At 38.0% G+C, this 19,968-nt stretch overlaps 1 protein-coding gene across 1 annotated transcript in view; it reads right to left on the bottom strand.

Annotated features, from left to right (window-relative positions):
* Positions 1–19,968, bottom strand: part of LOC127446879 (CLIP-associating protein 1-like) — a 109,824-nt gene that overhangs the window by 21,477 nt on the left and 68,379 nt on the right. Inside the window, exons 9-24 of the mRNA XM_051708183.1 lie at positions 16,211–16,354; positions 15,788–15,864; positions 15,101–15,193; positions 14,845–14,990; positions 14,085–14,220; positions 13,375–13,445; positions 12,804–12,863; positions 12,263–12,340; positions 11,615–11,782; positions 9,353–9,399; positions 8,754–8,924; positions 6,333–6,356; positions 5,068–5,175; positions 4,014–4,040; positions 2,791–2,946; positions 826–933 (exon numbers count right to left, since the gene is read on the bottom strand). Coding sequence (XP_051564143.1) covers positions 826–933; positions 2,791–2,946; positions 4,014–4,040; positions 5,068–5,175; positions 6,333–6,356; positions 8,754–8,924; positions 9,353–9,399; positions 11,615–11,782; positions 12,263–12,340; positions 12,804–12,863; positions 13,375–13,445; positions 14,085–14,220; positions 14,845–14,990; positions 15,101–15,193; positions 15,788–15,864; positions 16,211–16,354 — 1,614 coding nt within the window. The remainder of the gene's footprint in view (positions 1–825; positions 934–2,790; positions 2,947–4,013; positions 4,041–5,067; positions 5,176–6,332; positions 6,357–8,753; positions 8,925–9,352; positions 9,400–11,614; positions 11,783–12,262; positions 12,341–12,803; positions 12,864–13,374; positions 13,446–14,084; positions 14,221–14,844; positions 14,991–15,100; positions 15,194–15,787; positions 15,865–16,210; positions 16,355–19,968) is intronic.

Raw genomic sequence — 19,968 nt, 5'->3', positions numbered from 1 at the left:
CTGCCTTTTCAGACTATCCTCAAATAAAAACAAATAAAAAAAAGACACATGCATTTATTTTTTATGGACAAACCAACAATATGGCCACCATGTATTTACATGATATATACAGTGGTCCCAAAATGTACTTAAGGACACAAGTTAAACCACACTTAAAAATTTATGAATGTCACTGCAACAACAAACCAACAAAATATCAAACCAAGTGACAATTACTTTAAAGAATAGCATAAGCACAATTTACAAGCAAAACTTTCACAAAACTAAAATGTTTATTTATGTTTTAAATGATAGAAAAATGGACATATTGCTCAAAATGAAGACAAAGTATTTAGACACTTTATGGTTGTCAAACTTAGTGGAACATAGCCAATAGTCTATAGCAAATGTTATGAACTAGACCTCTGGTAAGTCGGCATTGAACGGATATGATTTCATATATCCACTAAAAGTTGCCTTGGGATCATTTGATTAGAAGTATTTGCAAAAACAGCTCAGAAAAGTGAAGTTAGTTTTGAGAAAAGATTCAGAATTTACTTGCAGATGCCACTTGGTTTGATATTTTGTTATCTAATATAATGAAATTCCTGTATTTTAAGTGTGGAGCAGTGTCCAAATTGCAGCAGTTTTCTGAAGCACCCTGAGAACATATTAGTACATGCATGACAGTGCAAGCAAAAGACAATTTGACATCCCATGTGCTAGGGACAGTAGATCCATACTGTAGTAAATTGAGGCCCAACAGAATTGGAGGTAGGGTGTTGGGAAGGATTGGGGTGGTGTTGTTGTTTAGGCTCCAATCGACCACTAATGCGCTCTACTCACCAAGAGGAGTGAAGCCCCGAGCAGGGCTTGTGTCGCGGCTGCTCTCGCGACTGGTGTCACGGCTGCACCCCTGACTCATGCTGGGGCGAGGGATGCGACTGCTCCGGGCTAGCATGCGATAGGAAGAAGTGGCAGGGAGAAGAGCTTTACCACACAGCCTGGCTGTTAGAACACATGTTAGAGCATTAGTGAGGCTGTGAGGCCAGAGAAAGAGTGGGTGTTGAAGGGGAAGGGGTGGGGTGTTTGGTTGGGAATATCTGGCCGTTCCAGGGGTCTTTCTGTTTTAGAAAGGTTAAACATTTCAAGCAAAAGAATTAGAATCAAACAACATTTAGGCTGAACATGCAGTATTAAAGGTGCACCAAGCATTTTTTTACAACAGTGGTCTTTGACTTTATACTGACACCTATGGGTGTGGATGCAGAATCGCGGAAAAAATAAACGTTTTCGGTTACCAATGTCATTGTGGAAATGCTTTATTTGCAGGCATATTCTTCACCCATGTTTAATTTGTGACACAACCAAAAGTGTTCAAGATAAAGTGAGTAGTAATCGGCTGGTCATGCAATCTCAACATGGCAGCCACCATGAGGGAGGACCACCCTTTTATAGAATATAGGTACATTCTACATTCACACTGACAAAGACTGCATTGTTGGAGGTCACCAAGTGGTTGTATTGTAAGTAGATTGGATGTTATAAGTGGGCTGCAAAATTCCAAAATAGCTTTTTAAAACCTGATCACACATGTGATGTATTTCTGGTCAAATATGTCATCCTATGTTGACAAGGAATCAGTTTTCTTGCAGAAATTTATTTTGACATAAAATTAACTTTCTGGATGGGAAAGTGTTTGAATATAAACTGCAGCAGTGCATGATGTATCATAATGAAAATCATAAATGATTATTCATGCATGAATCAAACTCTCTTGGAATGCCCAAAAAAGCAGAGACAAATCTTACAGAACAGGGAAATGGCTCACAGTTAAGTTCCACATCTTGCCTAAACTAAACTACAGTATATGACAGGAGATAGATCATATGTGCTCTAATGCGTACACATCACTGGTAGTCGCTACATCGCTGCTCATTTGCATAAAAAAACTTTCAAGTTGTATTTCTGGACAGGCCCACATCACATTGTCAATGGTCCTTGCCACTCATGTCACCTCAAATAGCCAAATTTCACTAAAAATAAATGACTTCCCGGGTGCTTTGTCACTGCAAATGCTGTCAGTGTGAACTCTACTTCAAATAGCATTTTTAGGCCATGGTGTAAATGTAAATAAAGTTTATTACTCATTTTCTTAGGTGTTTTTTGTGGAAAAAACTGCTTAGTGCACCTCTAAATATAACAAAAAATATACAACAAAAAGACAGCATTTGTCTTAAAAGCTTTAACCTGCTGTCAAACGTACTAAGCTCAGATAATTGGCACAATATTGAGTAGTTAGATGAGAAATGGAAGCAGTTGATTAGTCAGCCATGTCATCTTTCATTAACAGGTAAATCAATCATAACCTACAAGACTGCAATGAGCAGCCACTGAGTCAGTTTTGACACAAACACTTGCATCAGCAATTTAAATGTATGTGGAGTCTCTTTTCACACAGATAAGACATCTCATCTCTTTGCACTGGTGGAATCTAATGGGATTCTGAATAAAATTATGATTCACTAATGAGTTAAAAAGTTAAAGGAATAGTTTACCCAAAAATTTTAATTATTTCCTCACCCTCATGTTGTCCAAAATCCCTATTATTCCCCAGGGTTAAGCTCTCAAAAAGTTAGCCATGCATTTCAATACCTATTCTTAGGGATTCCACAAGGAACCAGTCTAGGTCCTTTTGAGTTCCATAATCACATTGTTTTATACACTTATAAAGAAGTCGATTACATGCCTGCTATTTGTTAGTGTCCTTAGGAGTGAAGTGTTGAGATGTAAGATGTGTATTGCACATACCTAGGCCCATTCTGTTGGGACTGGTCTCACGGCTGCAGCCCTGACTTCGTGGGACCCTCGTATACTTGTCTGAGGGTGTTGTAGGGGCAGTGGCCCTAGGAATTCTGCCGTATGTGTGCCCCAAGAGCTTCCCTGGAGAGCTGGATCGGCTGCCGGCTGCAAAGGGAAATGCTGTAAGTGTCAATTTTGACCATGGCTGTGATTTAGTAAGTGATTATCTACCAAAGCCCATTGGTTTTGCACTACTTAACATCTAGGAGATGTAAGATTAATTTACATCCAAGAATCCAATCTTTTGAGAAGCTTGGTAAGAATCATAATAAATGCTCTGTGACTAATCTGATCATTAAAATTCAGTCAGTTACTGTGAGAACTTGAAAAACCAAGGAAATAGCATAAAACAGCATAAGGATATATATAAACATAAAAGTAATAAAGAAAAAAGTAATTTGCCCAACCATTGTCTGAACATTAACATTTGTGAGCATTGTTTTCATTGATGACTCTAAGCCCTCCTTAATTCACTTGGCTGGTTTGATGAGAAAGAGCTCAAGTTCATGTTGATAAAATCAACTCAATGTTGAGATATGTGTATGCAAATATATGGAGAAGAGAGTACAGACAAACACATAAACATCTGCAAGACAAACAGGGTGAGCTTTGATCCAAGTCTACTTGAGTTGTATGGGAAAAAGTAATCTACATGGGTATGGTCACGAGTCACGACAAAATACAAGTGACAGACACATTATCAAAAATATACACATTTGCAGAAACACATCCAAGCAACAACAAATAACCTACTTACATAATGGAAGAACTCATTCTCAGAGTAGAGGTATGGTTAACCCAAAAATAAAATTTCCGTCATCATTTACTCACCCTCATGTTGTTCAAATCAATATGACTTTCTTTTATCCATAGAACACAAAACACAAAAGTGGATGCTAGGCATGACGGCCTCAGTCACCATTCACTTTCAATGTATGGGAAAAAGATGTAATGCCATCTCCAAGCATCTCCTTTTGTATTCCACAAAAAAAGAGAGAAAGTCATTTGGGTTTGAAACAATATGGGGGTGAGTAAATGATGACATCATTTTCATTTTTGGGTGAGAGCAGGACATGCGACATGATGGTAGACATGTGACTCATGCAGGGTTCAACTTGAAAGGGTGGTGGCAGGGCCTTGAAGGATCTTTATTCTGATGAACAGGGGCTTACCACTAGTGGGGTTAGCTGATCTGGATCCTTGTGCATGAATGCGAGGCACCAGACAGGTGAAAAGTAGCCAGTTACAAAAGACACTTGATGTGACGCATGGTTATCCAGCATGCACCAGGCAAGATGTTGTTTGCTCGTGCTCTAGCAACTTAAAGGTTTAGTTCACCCAATAATGGAAAAGAATGTTAGCCTCAGTAACAGTTCACTTTCATTGCATCTTTATCCATACAATGAAAGTGAATGGTGACTGAGGCTGCCATTCTGCCTAACATCTCCTTTTGTGGAGATGGAAGAAAGAAAAATATGGGTTTGGAACCGCATGAGGGTGAGTAAATGATTTACATTTTTCATTTTTGGGTGAACTGTTTCTTTAAATCTACACATTTATTCATAGAGAGTGGCTTCGACTTTAAATGTTGCAATAAACTCCATGTTCAGCAGGGTGCCAAACTGGATTGTGAAAACATTAAAAACAAAGCCAACAGAGACAAAACTGATGAGAGTGGTGGCAGACCAGTGGTAATTGTCTGAGCTACTGACATAAAGGTTTAAGGTTTAGTCTTATGTGACCCTAAGAGGGTGAATCTCAGAAAAACATGTCCACGCCACATTACACCCGTACAAATTCATTTGATTTTTGGGGTCAAATAACAAAAGAAAGAAGTTAGAAGTTACAGTGTTCTTGACATATTTTGTGCAATTCACCTAGGAACTGTAAAGGTCACAACTGAGCCATTAAGCAGGGTATTTAACTCCACATTGCTCCAGAGAAACAGTAAATTGCTTTGACTAAAAAGGCACTAGTTTCATGAAAGTTTAAGCATTTCAAGTAGTTTTTTTGAAAATGTGCATTTGAGCACAAAGGATAATGGGTCAAAATACAGGAGGAAAACCTAAGAATCCCTACCAACATTTACTCTGGTTCCTGAATGCTAATCATATAAATCAAACTAGCAACTTTCCATACAACTTGCTAGGCCATTTTGAGTGTAGTAGATGCTTTATTGGGTGTCGTAGCTGGGGAATGGAGGTTAAATACTATGCAAATACTTACGTTGGGACTGAGACACTACTTTAGCTCTGCTTCGACCACGGCTGTCTGTCACAGTACTGCTGGTGCTGACTGCACTGCCTGAGCTCTGCCTCCTGGTGCGCACACGACCTGTGGGTGAAAGACAGTGTTAAAAAGGAGACATAGAATGTGTGAGAGAAAGACAGAGATTTAAAGTGACTGACACAGAGAGAAACAGACTGAAAGGTTAATTAACAACAACAAGAAAAGGACAGGGATACTGAGGACAAACATATTGATTCACTTATATTGACTGGAAGGACTTACATGACATGCTGCAATAAACTAGTTGGTGTTCAAATAAAAGCAACATCAGAATATTATTGGCTTTAGAGCAAAAGTAACAATGGCTTTCAAATTAAATCTACCAAATCTTGAGTACTGTTTAGTCTTGTAAAATCGACCCAAATTATGAAATGAAGTTTTGATGTAACTTAATATGTTTCCTATATGAAGTCTTTATGCTAGGCTAAAGGCCATTCACACTGACAGCAATTTGCAGCTACATAGGTGCACAATCTGGTGAGTAACAATAGAAACGTGGGGAGTTAATAATGTGATCCTCCACCTGATACAGTGGCAACCAACAGCACAAACTGACCTTCAGAGATTTTATTGATGTCAGTGTGAAAACTCTTTTAGAGGAAACCCTAAATTAAACTAATACCACACCTGCATAAGTGTATTAAAATGCAGTGCAGGGGGCTGTTCACACCAAACATGTTTTTGCGTCTTCCTGCACTGTTTTTTTAAAATAACTTTTCTATGTAAACGTGCTAGACAGACATCTTTGACCATTATGGCGCTTATGTTGTGTTTTGGGTGCTGGTCCCCCAACATGGGATGCTGATGTGCTAGTGCCTCCACCAGGCTTTTTAAACTAGCTTAACCAGCTTAATCAGAAAGATCATGTTGGTCAACCAGCTTCACCCACTAGGTTTTGCTGTTTAAAAGCATGGCTATGCTGGTCTACCAGCTAGACCAGCAACAAAACCGGCACTAATCAGCATAAACAGCCTAGATCAGCATGGGAATTGCATGCTGGCTTAGATGGTATTTTTAGCAGGGTACTATCAAGAGGATGGGAGGTATATCATGCAAAAAGGTCATGCAGACCACTAGTATAGTCATACCATCAGTTGAACAGTTATTATTCGACAAAGGGTACAAAATAACACTGTTTGAATCCCTCCAACAGAGAAATCTGCACATTTGTCCACACAAACACATAAACACATACATCTTACCATCTATTTTACCAGGTGCACCGTCTTTGGGGCAAAACACAAAAACAAAAGCAGGGGAGTGCAGGGTGGAGAGGAGAGGCATAAGAGGCAGAGGTTAGAATCAGTTAAGCCCATGGAAGATAGGGATCTGCTCACAAATGGGCCTTGCATGGAAGCACATGGGACCTACTGAGTGTGACTGCAGGTAAAGAGATATAATCTATTGGATTATTTATGAGAAATCATGGGATTAGAAAGTGGTGCAGATAAAACATTAAACAAATAAGAGTAATAGATAAGTTAGTGGCAGGTGGCGAGTTTGAGAATAGTTCACCCAAAAATGAATATGAATTATGTAAATGAGTAAATTAATTATTTAGTCACCCTTATGTCCTTTTTAACCCTGAGAATTCAAAGAATTATTTTATTCTGTGAAACACAAAAGATAATTGAGCCATACAATGAAATTCCCATACAATGAGTGCAAAGAGTAAATTTTTTTTTTGCCAAGCTTCAAAAAGTTTAAAAAGGCACCAATTAAAGTATCATACTTCAGTGTCAGAAAATAAACTTCTCATAAAGGGGCAAAAATTGCCTCCTGGATTGATTGCAATGGGGATTATTTACGTTTATGCCATTCTTTTATTCAGATACTTCAGTTTAATCAAGTTATTTACATACATTCTCAATCTCAATAATTCGATAGAATATATTTACTCCTTTTATAATTCTTTTATATTTTATAATGTGTATAAGAGAGAGGCTTAGAAAAAAATATTAAGAACTATATCAGATGTTATAAATGTTTTTTTTTTTTTTTTTATGCGGGTATTTTTTGCTCACACATTTTGAATTTCATGGGCATTTTTGTCACTTTTGGTGGCATTTTTGCCCCGAGCCCCCCTTAATTTTTGACCCTATAATACATGTAGTTAGGGCTGGGCGATATGGCCAAAAATATTATCACGATATCGATAATTATCACAATACATATTCACATTTGCAATTTGCAATTTGTTTTTACATTTCCAAGTTGGCAGAAGAAGAAAAAAATGTAACCCTAAACAGTAAAAAAACTGCATTGGGGGCCCAGAGACAGCCAAAGCAGTGGAGTCTAAGGGATCTTCTACCAAAACATTAAATCTTTTATGGAGTTTATCAATCGAGTGCAGTTGCATATGACTAGGCTCCCAACTAATCATTTTATTGTCTTTCCTTGCCAGAGATGATGACATCTGTTTAATTTCCCCAAAATTAGAACAGAAATCTATTTGTTTATTATTAAAGACTCGTAACATGCTGATTAATAAAGCTAAATTTTGAAGGAAAATATTTTATGGTCTACAGGCACTTTGGAACCACGTTACCTTATGTGTTGCCTTATGTCTACTCACATGCAGGGAAAAGAGGTAACGCGTGCGGAGCGGGACAGGGCATAAATGAAGCATGTTTGGTCCTAGAGAAAAATATTCAAGAATACAGTGCAGAAAGATCAGATCTGGTGTACACAGCACTGTTGTTTTGTCACGCTGCTCACTAGAGAAGATGAGAGGGTGCAACCGTTGTCATGTCTTGCGGTCCAGAGTCACTCCGGGGTCCGGACTCAGAACGCTGTGACCGGTGTAGCCTAATCTAGCAAGGCAGCTAATGTTAGCAACTTCATACAGTCTGAGAAAGCCGAATTACTTTGCGTTTGTAGATGTAGAACACAGGCTAAATATCGAAAATTACCAATGGAGTGTAGTGTCGATCACATAAAACCTGGCAAGTTCAAAGACCATTCTTGAATTGAACACAAGTACAAATGAGATTTGTGAGCACCAGTGAAAGGGAAGATTATCAGTGAAGATTATTGGTCAGTTCCTTACACAAAGCTATTCTACAGCTTCAGAAGACTTGGAATAAAGCACACAAATCATATGGACTACTTTTATGATACTTTAACGGTACTTTCTGTCCATTTTGGAGCTTGGCAGCATGAATTATTTTTTTATTTTTTAATGGAAGAAAACAATATAAGGGTCAGAAAGACATGGGCAAGTGTGACATGGGTGAACTGTCCCTTTACAGTCATTGCAGCAGAATATTTAGTGGAAGAATATTCAAGGACTGATGTGTTACAAAGTGCTCCAACATGCTCTTTTCCCTCTGTTGAACAACTATCAATGGGAAAACTAAAAAAAAAACTATTTACTAAAATAACCAGACTACACTTAAAAAAAAAAAAAAACCTTGAGGATAATAAATGGTAGAACATCGGTGACAAACACTCCTCGTTTGTTCCTCATCAGAGAGCAGTTTAATAGCATCGATGGCGCCCATCGGTTTTATTAATGGGCCACTGCAGCCATAAAAGCCACTGATTTTTATGGGTATTTTATTAAAATTCCTAATTAAGGATGAGAGAGGAGCAAAGATTGATAGAGTGTGAGCGGGTCTCACCCAGAGAGGCGTAGGAGCCTGGTGGCAGGGCCGCTGCAGAGCTGAAGGGAGATGGGGAGGTTGTGGTGGACATGCGGGATTTGGCACTGGCGGCGGCGTTTACATCTACGTCACTGCGGGAACGCTGGAGGGTGCTGGGTGTGGAGGACACCCTAGAGCCAATCACTTTACCTGAAGCGAGAAAGGGAAAGTAAGCACATAGTGAACCCGATTAAAAAAAAAAAAAAAAAAAACATTACAGAAGAGTTTGATGCAAAACTCGATGCATACATTTGAAGTGCATTATAAAAGTGATCCATATGACTTCTGCACTGATCTAAAAATGTTAAACAAATCAAAACTATCCTACATTTGAGCTTTTTCAAAGTAGCCAGCCTGTGCCTAGATTACAGCTCTGCCTACTCTTGGTATTCTCAACCAACTCATGAGGTGCATCCTGAGATGCTTTTTAAACAGTATTAAAATTTCTTCCCATGTAAGGTTTTTAAGATCATAAGAAACATCAATTCAGTCCATTTGCGTCTAAACTTTTGAATGGTAATATATGTGCTTGTATGCAAGTGCTAAGCAGGAGGTAAACAGTGTTGCTCAACACTTACTTCTTGTAACGGGGGCTCCGATGACACTCTTCACTGACAGCGGCCGACTGCAGGAAGTTAGACAGAAAGTGAGCATAATGTGTACATTAAAATCATTGCAATATTCACAATATTGCTTAATTTTATAATCACCATCAAAATCATCAGGAATATATCATGAATCTTCAATATGTCGCACAGTCCTACAAATCTAAAATAAATGCATAAATATCTGCTTTTAAATCACAACAGCTTAGTGCCACCAAACTCTCAGCATTTCAAATCAAATGTTAATTTGCATTTAACACCTTCTTAGCCAGAATTTTGCTTGCCATTTTTTATAAAAATGACAGCACTGTTTGGTGCTTTTATGTACAAAAACTGACACCAGATTGTGATTATTAGAGCTGTCACTCATCACACTTGTGGTAATGCAAGATGATCTCACTCTTTTTCACAACAGCAAGTGAATTTAACAGATGCTGCAGTCTAATATTAAAGATGACATCATTGCTTCATTTCTAAAGGGGACGCAACATGCTAGGAAACACAGTCATTAATCTGTGTACATGCTTTGTCAACAAAGCTGGCAAATCTTTCACCAGATTTAACATGACTAGCCATAACTCAAAGAGTTTTTGATAGCATGATTTAGCTTCCTAACTTAAAAAAAGCATACCGAGTTATTAGTTACTGAGTGATTGCTTAACTCTGGTAGAAAACATCAAGATACGTTGTCATCATCTGATCTAAAATCACTAACTATAAATTATAAAATCAGTTTACAGTATATATAGTAGGGACCAAAAGTCTGAAAGCCCAATTTTTTTATTTAAATCTGGAAATAAGCTACGTTTTTTGAAAAATTAAAAACAAAGAAAGGTTAAGAGGTAAACGGAAGAAAAATATTTTTATATTCTGCACTGATCCTAGCTCATGTGACATTTACCATATACTCCTCAAATTGTCAAATCATGCTGGGATAACATGAACAGGTTTTGCACAAAGTCCATGCCACCTGGAGTGCAAGCTGTCATTACAGCAAAAGGGGACAAAGCAAAATGCAACTACTAAGAAATTCTGAATTTCTTGTTTTCATGATTTTTCAATTTAACTTTTCAACAATTCACCCAAATTGTTAAGCTGTAATTACATTCTAATTTAATTACAATTCAAATGTAATTCAATTAGAATAATGTAAAATAAAAGCATTTTCACTAGAGGTCTCAGACCTTTGGATCCCACAGTATAGTCAGAAAAAAATACAAATATGAATTAATGGTGGTAGGTCAAATGCCAAATGTACAGATAGACCGATAATCGGTTTGACCGATATTTTTAACCGATATTAAAAATTTTCGACTTATTTGGTTATAGGTTTTTTAAAGGGATGGTTCACTCAAAAATTGTAATTCTCTCATCAATTACTCACTTTTATGCCAACCCAGATGTGTATGGCTTTCTTTCTTCTGCTGAACACAACTCAAGATTTTTAGAAGAAGATTTCAGCTCTGTTGGTCCATACAATGCAAGTGAATGATGACCAGACCTTTGAAGTTCAAAATATAATATAATCACATAAAGGCAGCATTAAAGAAATCTCCAGTGGTTTAATAAATGTCTTCTGAAGGGATACAGTCACTTTGGGTGTGAAACAGATCAATATTTAAATCCTTTTTTACTATAAATCTCCACTTTCACTTTCACCTTTAGAATAAAGGACTTAAATATTGATCTGTTTCTCACCCATACCTATCATATCACTTCTAAAGACATAGATTTAACCACTGGAGACATTTGGATTACTTTTATGCTGTCTTTATGTGATTTGTGGTGCTTAAAAATCTGGTCACCATTTACTTACACTGAAAGGACCTACAGAGCTGAAATATTCTTCTAAAAATCTTTGTTTGTGTTCTGCAAAAGAAAAAAGTCACACACCTGGGATGGCATGAGGGCGAGAAAATTTGAGAATTTTCATATTTAGGTGAACTATCCCTTTAATATCGGGTTTACCAATAAAATCGTACACAAAAGACTTTACATTTTAAATATTGATTAAGTGAGGGGCTTTGAACAAGTGTATATTGCAACTAAATCTAGTCAAATGTATTATTTGTAGACTGTGTGCAATATTAGTTTTGTAAAGCATTTCACCAGAGGTTAGTGATTAATGATTAAGTTGTCAGTGTTTTTAAAATCAGAAATAAAAAAAAGAATTATCGTATCGGTCATTAAAAACCAATATCGGTCGATCTCTAGTGAAATGTTGTCATGTCTCACTTGAGACTCTCCTGCGAGCTTGATGAGGAGCGGTCGGACTGTGGTAGAGACACTATACTATCAGAACTCTTCAGGTGAGACTGAAGGGCCTTCTGATATGTTGACTCCAATGCCTGAAAAAGGTGCTCCGCCTCCCGACTGTAATGGCCATGGAATCCCCAGTAACACCTGTGGAAGCGAAATTTAAATTCACCTTCATGTTTTTCCAAACCTGTATGACTTTCTTTTTTCCATGGAACACAAAAGATTATGTTAGGGATAATGTTAGCCTCGGTCACCATTCACTTTTATTGCATTTCTTCAGTACAATGAAAATCAATGTGACAGAGGCTGTCAGTACCTAACATTCTGCCTTACATCTCTTTTTGTGTTTCACGGAAGATAAAAGATCCATGCAGGTTTCAAATTACATGAGGGAAAGTACAGTAAATAACCGAATTCTCATTTTTGGCTGAACTAACCATTTAAGTAGCTTAATCAGCTACTAGCTTTATCAGAAAGACCATACTGGTCCACCAGCTAGAACAGCACCAAACCAGAAACAGCTAGTTTTAGTTAGTCTTTTCAGCAGCAACTACAAACACATATTTTAAATAAACTACTACTGAGTCTAAACAAGTAACCAAAAAAATTGCAAAACAGACTTACTTTCTGGCCACAGATCTGGCTTCTGAGTCGGCATCATGGATCCCCTTCTTGATGGTCTCAGTGAGAACCGCCACATGCCTGGGGTAGTATGGAAACATGTTAAGTACACTTTCTTGTAGTCTGTGTCCTTTAATACTTTCTGGACCTCGAGCCAGAGCTTCTTCTCAGTTCTCTAAAGGTGGCACAGTTGAAAAGAGAGAAAATGTAGTCCGGCTCTCCTTATAAAAGAGCTCTTGGCACTATTGCCATGGAAACGGCTGGGACACATGGCTGCCACACATCCTTGGCTCATCAATTCCCCCCAGCGAAAAGAATCATCAGTTGCCCATTCAGGCAAGCTTTGATAAGTAACAAACGTTTTCACCAGTTAAATGTCACAAAAACAGGAAAGGGAGGGGGGCGATCACTTGGTCGCAACACAAATTCATGCACAAACTAAGTTCTATGAGAAACACCCTGGGCAAAATGGATTTCCCAAAAACAAATAACTGCATTTTCATGCCCACTATGGTTTCAGTCATTTCTCACTCACTGTACTCACCTCTCTAGAGTGTGCGTCTGCCATTCTTGCAATAACAGGTCTAAAAACTCATAACACCGTCTGATGAGGATGAAAAAGATAAAGAATTTGTATTGGAAGACAATCATTTTAAGTTTCTCCTTTGCAAACACTGTTTAAAGAAAACGTTCACCCAAAAATACAAATTCAGTCATCATTTAATCACCATCATGTCATTCCAAACCCACATGACTTTCTTTCTTCAGTAGAACACAAATAAAGAAATACTGAAGATTGTGCTGGTTGCTCTTTTCCATGCAATTACAAGTAATTGGGATTTCAGCTTTTAAGCTTCAAAAAGTATGCAAAAGCAACATAAAAGCATTATAAAAGTGATCAATATGACTTCTGCACTAGATTTCTAGTCTTCTGGGGCATGTTAAGCTTTGTGTGAAAAATGTGAAGAAAATTAAGTTGCTATTGTGTTTCACAGAAGAAAAAAGTCATATGGGTTTAAAATAACATGAGGGTGAGTAAATGATGACAGAAGTTCCATGTTTGGGTCAATTATTCCTTTACTTTTAAATAGATCTCTCAGGGAGGTCAAGCTTACCTTCGAACAGCCACGGATTTGGATGTGCAGTTACTGGTGATGATCGGGATAAGGCGTGGAAAATGTGTATGCTGGGAGACAAAACAAATTGTGATTAGAAATCTTGACTGCAGAATATCACAAAATTTTGTCACACCGTGAAAATAAACTTCAAGACAAAAAAGTCCCTCAAAAACACTGTGTTGAAGTTCCTCGGGGCCCATTGAAGATAATCTGGCAAGAAGCATGCACACATTAGCTGTTCCAAACTCTAGTTAGTTACCTACCCAGAAAGCATTTTAAAGCATCATAGGTGCACTCACAACACGAAGGCTGTTTAAAAATGTCTGTTTTTTTGGCCAAATTCTAAGGCAACATTTCATGTATTCTCATCATCCACGATAGCAGAAGAAATTTCGACTATTAATATACTTATATTTTATACAGTACCGAATGCGCGCCGTGTTTTTAAGATGCTGTGTCAAGTTTAAAAGAACTTAAACTTTTTATTTGGTCTGAATAGCCCCTCAGAAGGTAGCTGCCTATGTTGGTAGTAGAGAGAAGAGTCTATGTTTTGGAAAAGAGCTATTGTGTCACTCTTTGTTAAAAAAAGATGAAGTTGAGGCATAGTGTCATCTACCGCCAGAGTGGAAAATGTATGTACTACAACTTGTGCAAATTGAAAAATGAAAAAGAAAGAAAAAGGAAGTGAACTTTTCATCAGGACTCACTCTCAGGATGAGGCGGATGGCTGCCACTCCTGATGTGGCTATAATTTTGGCGCTGTTGGGCACCAAGTTGAGCAGCGTAGGCATGATGCTTTCAGCTCCGTGGTCAAATTTATTCCCCAGCACTAAGGACAGATGCCTGCGAGACAGCAAAACCCACCAATCAACAAGACACATGACGGACGATACACTGACTTCAGGTCTAGACTAAATTTATCACATTCATGTGAAATTAAGGCATGGAACTTGTTTAGATATTAATCATGTAGCTGCACTTTAGCAGAGGAGCTCTCCTGCATGCTCCAGTAAGCTTGGTTTCACTTCATTAGAAACACATCAACACCCCGAATAATTAAAGACCAGCACTGAGCCATGCTCAATCACAGAGACCCGCAAAGCAGCTTCAGTTCCAATTTAAAACTACACCGAAGATCTAAGCCGATGAGATACCAGATAGATCATGTATGATGGGCCTTGAAGACTGAATTTGTGAAATATTTGCTTACTGTTAAAGTGAAGGGCCTTCACAACTACTCATTTTTGCTAGTAAACAAGTTTTCTGATTTCCATTCTTCTGATTATCGACCATGTAAATAAAGCTTATGACTGAAAATGGGTTAAAAACAATTAGGTAGTGTGAAAATGGTCTACATGACTCATTTTGGTTTCTATATCAACTGGAACACTGTTTTTAATAAATATCCAGAGATTGTAAAAAACAAACAACAAAAAAAAAAAGAAGTAGAGAAGAGTGGCTTCTTACCCTAACGTGATACAGGCCTCTCGAACCACTTGGGAACGAAGATCTTTAGCCGAGAGCTTGAAGGCACTTTCTAAAAGCCGGAGATGTTGAAGGAAACCCTCGTGTTCGGTTGCACCAGCCAAAACCAGCGACCGCACTTTCTTCAGCTGAATACATGAAACAAGAGATCCATAAGTGCCACTTTGAAGACACATCTTTCAAGCTGAAGTCTGCAAAATGTTGAAAATAGCAGTTACACTGAATAGCAATAACTTACAGCGGTGACTCTGTGTTCCCAGTCTTGCTTGTCATCTGATAGTACTTCACGGATCTTATTCATCGAGTCTTCCAACTCCTTACTGGAATATATCTGAAAATGGAGAATACATCTATTTCTTGCCTTTTGTGTTTGCAGGATAAACAAAACTCTGACAAATTAAGTTCTGGCATGAAACTCTGTATGGCGTAAACTGATAGGTTCTTTGAACTTGTTATCTGTTAGCCAATCAACTTGTGGTTTGTCAAGCCAATCGGCTCACATGGTGTAAGCTGATAGGTCCACTGACATGTAATCAGGTAGCCAATCAACTTGCGTACTCTCTCTTGCTTAACATTTACATTTGCTTAGTTTGCAGGTAATCTGGTTTCACTGCAGCGCGCTGCAAGAGTTTTCTCTGAAACCCTCCTCCTCCCCAGCTTCACCTGTCTAGATCTACTACATGGGGATTGTATTTATGTCTAATTTTGCAGCAGCATGTCTTGTGTTTGTCTAATTGTACAGCAGCAGCAGCAGCAAGTCCACATGCTTAACTCAGTATGTCTTTGTCTGTTCTAGCAGTAGCAAGTATCCGTACTTGCTCTGCTATAGCAGATCTAGTCCGCCAAGACCAACATCTTATCAACATGTCCTACCCACATTAACATGCAAAATCTTTTTAGAGTTGTTCTGACAGGTGTGCTTTACCTGAACTGCAGGTGCATCTTCAAAAGCCTTAATGAAATCCTCCTCATCCACAGCTCCAGCACTGACTCCATCCTTCCCTGAAGAACAAAATCACAAAAATGTATTAAAATGTAACTGTCTCAGTCTGAATAGCTGGACCCTCAAATATGAAAAAATTAAAATAAAAAATAGCCATTAATGTGCTATTAAAAGCTCTGTTTAAATTATTTTGTACATAGCAATTCCAATCGTAATGTTATTACGATTTTACACAGACTATTTATTTATTAAAACAGTAAAGATCATAGTAAAATATTTTAGCATAACCCAATTAATATTCATGAGCTAAGCCTTCACAACCAGCATGTCCCCACCCATCAAAACTTGTTACTGACGCCACTGTCCCCACCATTTTTTATTACAAAGTGACACCCATGGTCTCACCTGCAACCCTGGATCCAGAGGCAGAACTGGGTCGTCTCATTGAACCCATGCTACTCCCTCTCTTGCTGTTGGAGAAGCCCTTAGAGGAGGAAGAGGTGGAGGACCTGCCTCCATCCACAGAGTCCTCGTCATCAAAGTTCTTATCTGCAGAGGACACAACCAAAATCAAAACCAAAAATTGTCACCACTACCACATAAGCTTTACTCGTAGTCAAAAAGGCAGGTCAGTTACAGACAGCATCATCAATCTGTTCCAAAATCACAGCACGGATCTGAAGACCACATATTTTCAAAATGGACTGGTTTGTCGTAAGGAAACTCTTGATAATTAGGGTCCACCAGACCTCAATCAAATGTGTTTCTTATAAACAGCTAGATTGTCAAAGCTATGGTGTGGGCAGGACATATAAAAGCTTTTGGCTCAGTGGGACCAGGTTCGAGGCCAATCTGGGTCATGTTCCAGAACCCACTTCCTGTCAATGCTCTACTTTCCAATAAATAAAGACAAAAAGCCCCAAAAAGAAAACCCCATCAAATCAGGCTATATACAGTTAGCGCAATGGAATGGAAGACTTATTTTTGGACTGATGTCCAAAACAGGTTATTGTTCATAAAATATCTATCTAGGGAAATTCGTAGATTAATATACTGTGCGCAGACACTGGAAGAAAGCTGAAGTCAACTCAAAGTGAGCGGATGTTAAAACATACCAGCAGTCTGGGAGGAAAGGGATGGCAGACCAATCTTTCAGAACAGGAAAGATCTACAGGATGTACTATGGTTGTCATGATCATAATGAACCCAACACACTTTATATTATTTCAGTATGTATTATTATTATTACTACTATTATATCGAACATTAGATTATTATTATGCATTTTCATGCAATTATCAATTTTCTCAACTTTTTCTTAACTGCATTTTAAAGCAGTCCAACTGTACACGTATTATTGTACACGTTTTGCATTCATTCAAGTCAAAATGGATGCTGAAAATAACCTGGAATATTTCTACCTGTTAAAGAGCACCTATTATGGTTTTTAAACGTGCCTAATTTTGTTTTAAAGGTCTCATACAATAGATTTACATGCATCCAAGATCAAAAAACACTTTTTTTTTATTTTTTTATTTGCTCATAATTTAAATTGTAGCATTACCTTTTTTTCCCAGTGTCAAAAACGACTTGTTCAATGATCCATTCTAAAGGATTCATTCTAAACTCCTCCTTTCAGAGAGCCTACTCTGCTCTGATTGGTCAGATGTCCTGGTCTGTTGTGATTGGTCTACCGCTTAGTGTAGTGTTTGAGGGCAGGTCAAAGCTGTTTGCGAGCAGCCAGTGTAGACCAGAGGCGGGTTTTTTGTTACCAAATTACGTAGGTTAGTACAGGAAGTAAGTCTGGAATTACTAACGACTCGTTTCAGGTGTTCAGAATCGGTTCTTTCTTTTGGGAGTCAATAACTCCATTTGTCATGCACTTTGATTTTTGAAACTTTGCAGACTTTTTTACATTCACAAACAGCTATATAACACACTACATGAAAGGTAATATTTGAAAAACCATAATTGGTGCTCTTTAAAAGAGGTATATTCAATATTAAATACTCACAACATTCCCGGCATTACTGAGCTAAATTCATAAGGTGGAAGGTGTTCCCTTCTAGGGGTGGGAGAAAAACTAGTTTCAGCGATTCATCGCGATTCTTCCTCAAACGATCCCGAATCGATTCTCAAAACATTCAGAATCGATTCAGAGTTCAGTTTATACCATGGCAGTGCAGTGGTGCATGAGATGCTAGAAACATACACTGATCAGCCACAACATTAAAACCACCTGCCGCCAAAGGTTCCCCTCGTGTCGGTAAAACATCGCCAACCCGCATCTCAGAACAGTATTCTGAGATGCTGTTCTTCTCACTACAATTGTACAGAGCGGTTATCTGAGTTACCGTAGACTTTGTCAACAAGGCATTTCCATCCACAGAGCTGCCGCTCACTGGATGTTTTTTGTTTTTGGCACCATTCTGAGTAAACTCTAGGGACTGTTGTGTGTGAAAATCCCAGGAGATCAGCAGAAATACTCAAACCAGCCCATCTGGCACCAACAATCATACATGCAATTATTTAATCAGCCAATCGTGTGGCTGCAGTGCAGAAAATCACGCAGATATGGGTCAGGAGCTTCAGTTAATGTTCACATCAACCATCAGAATGGGGAAAAAATATGATCTCAGTGATTTGGACCGTGGTATGATTGTTGGTGCCAGATGGGCTGGTTTGAGTATTTCTGTAACTGCTGATCTCCTGGGATTTTCATGTGGACGGAAATGCGTTGTTGATGAGAGAGGTCAACAGAGAATAGCCAGACTGTTTTGAAATGAGTCTACGGTAACTCAGATAACCGCTCTGTGCGATTGTGGTGAGAAGAATAGTATCTCTGAATGCTATTCTGAGATGCGGGTTGGTGCTGTTTTGGCGGCACTAGGGGGACCTACACAATATTAGGTAGGTGGTTTTAATGTTGTGGCTGATCAGTGTATACGCATGTTAGGCGGCATAAACTAAAGCCAAGTGCACAAACACGGCTGTTTGCAGACTAACAGAAGTCTCACTAGCTGTTTGAGACTGTGTATCAACCACACGACCATTTGTGCCCGAATGAAACTACAATCCTGAAATTCATTCACAAACCCACGCACATGCTCGTGACTGTTATTGCACTGATTTTCACAGAACGGGATAAAAAAAAGCTGAAAATAATGATGACACTGCGGTTCAGGGGACGTGGGTGATATAGTCTGATAACTCTGGTTTGAAATCCATCATAGCGTTTGCTAGGGGGTCACGACACCTGAGACTTCATAATCGCAGAGCAAAAAGATGAAAGAGCACATATGAGATGCTTGTTAAATGTCTAAGGCAACAGCCCCGCTATTTAAACCACTTTACTATCACCTGTGCTGCTGAGGAGAGAAGCTGATATCCGCATAATCACAGAAGCAGATATGTCATCATGGACCAGCAACTTGTGGTTATAGTTAAAACTAAAATGAATAGGCTTAGCATAGATTACCTTTAATTAATAATTAAATACTTTTAAATAAAAATGATGGTAACACTTTATTTTGATGGTCCCAAATAGATATTTAACTGACTATAAGTGACTTATCAACTGGCTTGCTATAGCTAGTCAAGTGTTTCAACAAACATTCAGTAGACATTCAGTAGCCTGTATATAGATCTCTATTAATGACCTACTTACATTATTGTTGAGAACATCAGTTCATTAAAAGGTCATTAATAAAGATCTATATACAGGCTACTGAAAGTCTACTGAATGTTTGTTGAAATATTGTCTACTAGCTATACCAAGTCAGTCAATAAGCTGTTATTTTGCTGCTGTTATACAGGCTATTGATAGTCTACTGAATGTTTGTTGAAACACTGTTTACTAGCTATAGCAAACCAGTTGATAAGTCACTTACAGTCAGTTAAATATCTACTTGGGACCATCAAAATAAAGTGTTACCAAAATGATTAACAATGCTTTCAACAAAAAAACGTATTTTAATATAATAAGCTGAAGTATTTAATAGTGTTTATGTAATGTGACTCATTCTGATTTTTGAAAATAGCTGTTAAACAAAAAGCTAAAAGGGAAAAAAGAGTTCAGATATATCCGAGTGTGTTTATATTATTTAACAGCTTTCTTTTACTTTTCTTAATTATTTTAATAATTAAAAAATATATATTTATTT

Source organism: Myxocyprinus asiaticus, chromosome 10, assembly GCF_019703515.2.
Source record: "Myxocyprinus asiaticus isolate MX2 ecotype Aquarium Trade chromosome 10, UBuf_Myxa_2, whole genome shotgun sequence".
In the NCBI taxonomy this organism is placed as follows: domain Eukaryota; kingdom Metazoa; phylum Chordata; class Actinopteri; order Cypriniformes; family Catostomidae; genus Myxocyprinus; species Myxocyprinus asiaticus.
The sequence above is the reverse complement of the archived record's forward strand: the minus strand, read 5'-3'. Positions and strand labels throughout refer to the sequence as shown.